At 64.4% G+C, this 4,875-nt stretch overlaps 1 protein-coding gene across 1 annotated transcript in view; it reads left to right on the top strand.

Annotated features, from left to right (window-relative positions):
• The window catches only part of SND1 (staphylococcal nuclease and tudor domain containing 1), a 48,211-nt gene that overhangs the window by 21,107 nt on the left and 22,229 nt on the right, over positions 1-4,875 (top strand). The window contains exon 11 of the mRNA XM_026046527.1: positions 1,875-1,964. Within this exon, the coding sequence (XP_025902312.1) occupies positions 1,875-1,964 (90 nt within the window). The remainder of the gene's footprint in view (positions 1-1,874; positions 1,965-4,875) is intronic.

Raw genomic sequence — 4,875 nt, forward strand, 5'->3', positions numbered from 1 at the left:
CTGCACTGCGTGCAGTTTGGGACCCCTGGCTGCACCGCTGGAGGCAGCAGCCTTGCTCTGGCACTGCCACTTTCCCTTGCAGCTGGTAACGTCACCTCGTGGTCTCGCCGCCCGCTCCTGCGCGTACCAAGCTCCCGGAGGCAGAGCTGGCTCCGGCGCAGCGCCTGGCACAGAGCCCGCTGCACATCCCAGCCCGAGGCATCCCCCCGCGCATCCCCTTTGCCGCACGGTGCCAACCGCCAGCTCGGCCGCTTCCGTGCGCCCTGATGCTCCCACAGGAGCCGGTGCCTTCCCGTTGCCTCCCACTCTGTGCGGCTCCATTCCCCTCCCCGCGCTCCCTCCCTGCAGAGCCCGCTCGATGCATCGACCTCCTCACTAACAAGCTGCCTCTCTCGGCGCGCGCCTCTGATTAAATAACGCTAATTTTTGTTTTTAATGACTTCCCCGCGCAGCCGGGGAGGCCGCGGCAGCTCCGGGCTTTGCAGCGGCTCACGGGGAGTCCCCGCGCACGGCTCGGGCACCGGCAGCAGTGCAGGAGGGCACGCTGCACCACATGCAGGTGCAGCGGTGGGCACGGGACGCCCGCCGCGCTCCTCGCCGYGCTCTCCATGCGCCAAACCTCGGCCGCAGCAGCAGGACCGCAAGCGGCTCCACGGAGCGGCRGGATCCCGAAGGATCCCGGGAGCCGCCTCTTGCACGGATTTTGCTGCCAGAAGCTGCTCAGCTCAGGGTCAGGTCCCGCTGGGACCCACGTGGCTCTCCGAGGCCGCTCTTTTCTCTTCCCTTTTTTAAGGCAAACATTTGCTTTTGCGCAATTCCGCCGAGAGCTGCGGTGGTGCTTGGAGCGGAGACCGCCAAGCTGGAGAAGGTGCATGGGATATTGGCTCCCAAGGATGCTCCAAGGCGAGCTGCTGGCCCGGGTGCTTCCCGGAGCACCGTGCCGAGCGCCACGGCCGCCTGCTCTGCTGCTTTTCCTTGCGGTCGGTGCCGCGGTGGCCTCGGAGTTGGTGCCCGTCCCCCATGCTGCCCGCGCCGCCCTGCTCCCCCTGCCCCTTCCCACCGCGGCGTTCAGCGGGATTAGCAACTTAACAGCCTGTGCCGGATAGACGCTTAAACAAGCAATAAATCTGTAGTTCGTTAGCGAGGATTAATTAGTGTTTGCATAGCGCGGTGCCCGTGCAAAGCTGTAGACAGAGCCGGGCCGTGATACTTGCCCTGCGGTTGTGCCGGAGCCCGGCGCTGCCCGGAGCGGTGCCCGGATGGATGATGGGGCTCAGGGAACCCATGGGGCTCGGGGAGCTCGTGCAGCCGGGTGCTCCCCTTTCCCGACACCTCATCCCGTTAATCCTGAGCCAATAACACACTCGTCTAATGAGCAGGGGCTGTGCACGGAGGCTGCCTGCACATGGGGACAGGGCAGCGCCAGGGAGGCTGTTCTGCTGTTCCAGTCCGGCTCCAGGCTGGGATCACAGGGATTGGGGAGTGCGGGATCGGCAGGATGCGCCACATGCCGGCCGCGCGGCCTCGGGGATGCAGCGGGGTCGGAGAGGATGCAGAGGCCGGGGAGGATGCGGGAGCTGGGGAGGATGCGGGAGCTGGGAAGGATGCGGGGATCGGGGAGGATGCAGAGGCTGGGGAGGATGCGGGGATCGGGGAGGATGCAGAGGCCAGGGAGGATGCAGGAGCTGGGGAGGATGCAGAGGCCGGGGAGGATGCAGGAGCTGGGGAGGATGCAGAGGCCGGGGAGGATGCGGGGATCGGGGAGGATGCAGAGGCCGGGGAGGATGCAGGCGGGCTCTGCGTGCTGGGATCATTCCCGCAGGGAACGGGCGCCGCTCGGCTCACCCGATGCCTCTTCCCCCCGCGTGCTGCAGGACAAGAACCGCAAGCTGCGGCCGCTCTACGACATCCCTTACATGTTCGAGGCCCGCGAGTTCCTGCGCAAGAAGCTCATCGGCAAGAAGGTGGGTGGCAGCGCCGGAGCGCGCGGGGTTCACGGCCGGGATCTGCTGCTCGCTCGGTGCTTTGGATAACGGGATTTGGATAACGGGATTTGGAGAGGGCAGGGGGAGTCTGGCAGTGCAAGGGAGGTGGATGCTCTTTGGGATAGCTCAGTGCTGGGGATTGCACATGGGACATGGATGCAGATACACCCGCCGTGTCCTTGGGACATGGATGCAGATGGACCCACCGTGTCCCGGTGACACCACCTACCCGCAGCACTCTTGTTTTTCCCTTCTTTTCCCTGGCATATTTCTCTGGGCTGGTTTAGAGCAATCGGGGGAGCGCGGAATATAATGTGCGCTAAACGACCGAGGCACATGCTCAGGATGCAATTTTCCAATGCTCGTAAAATGGTCAAATAAAATCAATTTCCTCGGTGGCACGGCAGCTCGCTGCTGCTCGTCGAGGGCTATTGCCATGCCTAATTGCATCTTGCCATTTTGGAGCCCTGTTTATATATATTAAAGTAAAATAAAATAAAATAAGAGAAAAAAGCAAAGCAGCTCGCGAGACTTTCCTGCTGGGAAGTCGGCAACCTTCCTGGCTTGGAAGAGGCTGCAGGGAGGTGGCTGAGCATGCAGGTTGCTCATGGGCTGGGGAGATGGGAAGCGAGCGGTGCCCATCCCTATGGGATCTCCTGTGGGAGATGGAAAGCGGAGCGGCCAGTGCACGTTGGACAGCCGCGGTGCTGAGCGCCCGGGCGCCTTTGCGGTAAATATTTGTAAATATTGTTGTAAATATTTCCCCCGCRTTGTAAATATTTCCCCCGTCAGCTCCCCGTTTTTCACTTCGGATTAATGTGATTGAGGAAAGCGAGGAGAAGCCCCCGCGTGTAGTGATGGGCGGCGCTGGCGGGGGCGCGCGGGCTGATGCGAAGCGACAGCCTCGCGGCGGGCGGCTCGTCCTTGCCCGCTCGCTGCCCGCGCCGCGGCGCAGGGCTGCAGCGACCRTGTCCCTGGGGTGCTGTCCTTGCGCCTGCCACCTTGTCACCTGGGTGCTGGCCCTTGTCCCCCTGGTGACTGTGGCCTCCCAATGCCTTCCCCACGCTGGGCAGCCGTGTCCCTTGGTGCTGTCCCTGCGCCTTCAAGCGTGTGCCCTGGGTGCTGTCGCTCTATTAGGTGCCCTTGTCCCGAGTGCCACCCTTGCACCTGTAGATTAATTCCTCATGTGCTGTCCTTGCACGGGGCAACCTTGTCCCCCCGTGTCCCCCCGACATGGGACGGCCCTGTCCCCTGGGTGCTCTCCCTGCGCCTTCAAGCGTGTGCCCTGGGTGCTGTCGCTCTATTAGGTGCCCTTGTCCCGAGTGCCACCCTTGCACCTGTAGATTAATTCCTCATGTGCTGTCCTTGCACGGGGCAACCTTGTCCCCCCGTGTCCCCCCGACATGGGACGGCCCTGTCCCCTGGGTGCTCTCCCTGCACCTTCAAGCGTGTGCCCTGGGTGCTGTCGCTCTATTAGGTGCCCTTGTCCCGAGTGCCACCCTTGCACCTGCGGATTAATTCCTCATGTGCTGTCCTTGCACGGGGCAACCTTGTCCTCCAGGTGCCATCCACACATGGGAAGACCCTGTCCCCTGGGTGCTGTCCCTGCAGCTGCGACCTTGTCCCCGCACCTGTGACCTTGTCCCCTTGGCGCATCACTGCATCTGTGAGCATGTCCCCTGGGTGCTGTCACTGCACTGGGCGATCTTGTCCCTTGAGTGCCATCCCTGCACCTGTGACCTGTTCCCCTGGGTGCTGGCCCTGCGGGGGGTGACCGTGTCCCTGGGTGCTGGCCCTGCCTGCAGCGACAGCTCTGTGGGGACCGGAGAGGGACCAGAGAGGGCTGCCTGCTGGGGCTCTGCCGCTGCATCCCGGGTAGCCGTCCCGGTCCCCATCCATTGGAGGCTCTGCCGCTGCATCCCGGGTAGCCATCCCGGTCCCCATCCATTGGAGGCTCTGCCGCTGCATCCCGGGTAGCCGTCCAGGTCCCCATCCATTGGAGGCTCTGCTGCTGCATCCCAGGTGGCTTTCCCCACTGTCCCCATCCCCTGGGGAATCTGCCGCTGCATCCCGGGTGGCTGTCCTCATCCTCATCCATTGGTGGCTCAGCCACTGCATTCCGAGTGACCGTCCCCTCTGTCCCCATCCTCATCCATTGGTGGCTCTGCTGCTGCATCCCAGGTGGCCGTCCGCATCCTCATCCATTGGGGGCTCTGCTGCTGCATCCCGGGTGGCCGTCCCCATCCATTGGGAGCTCTGCCGCTGCATCCAGCGGCTGCACCGGGGCCTCTGCTTCCAAACAGAGCTGCTGCAATCGCTCCCAGAAACACCCCGCTCCCTCCCYGCATCCCGCCCTGCTGCCGAGCGAGCACAGGAGGCAGGAGAAGGGATGTCGCGGTGGCACCGGCGGCCTCCCGCGCTCGGCCGGGGCCGGGCGCCCGCTCACCGCGGTTCAATCCCCCGGGCCCTCCAGACGGCTGCGAGCGGATCTGTTTCCCGCCCTGCCCTTTCGGCGGAGCAGCGTGGAGCTTTATGGAGCTGGATGGGCCGTTCCCTCTGCCTCCGGCTGCGCTCGTGTGTTGCGCTGGGCTCGCGCRGGGGCTGCTGCGGCGCGCGCTCGGCCCCACGGCTGCTGAAGCCCCTGGCCCCGGGGGAGCCCATCGGGAGAGGTGGCCCCCCATGCTGCTGCTTGGGGCCCCGCGAGCCATGCACGCTGCTCCCCGATGTACCTTTGAGCTCGCAGCACTGGTGTAACCCTCCGAGGGTGCACACTGCACCCCGATGCACACACTTGCAGCATCAGTGCAGCCCCCAGGGATGCACGCTGCTCCCCAAAGCACACACTGGCAGTACTGGTGCAATCCCCCAGGGATGCACACTGCTCCCCAAA

Source organism: Nothoprocta perdicaria, unplaced genomic scaffold (assembly GCF_003342845.1).
Source record: "Nothoprocta perdicaria isolate Ctin4 unplaced genomic scaffold, notPer1 scaffold_447, whole genome shotgun sequence".
Taxonomy (NCBI): Eukaryota; Metazoa; Chordata; class Aves; order Tinamiformes; family Tinamidae; genus Nothoprocta; species Nothoprocta perdicaria.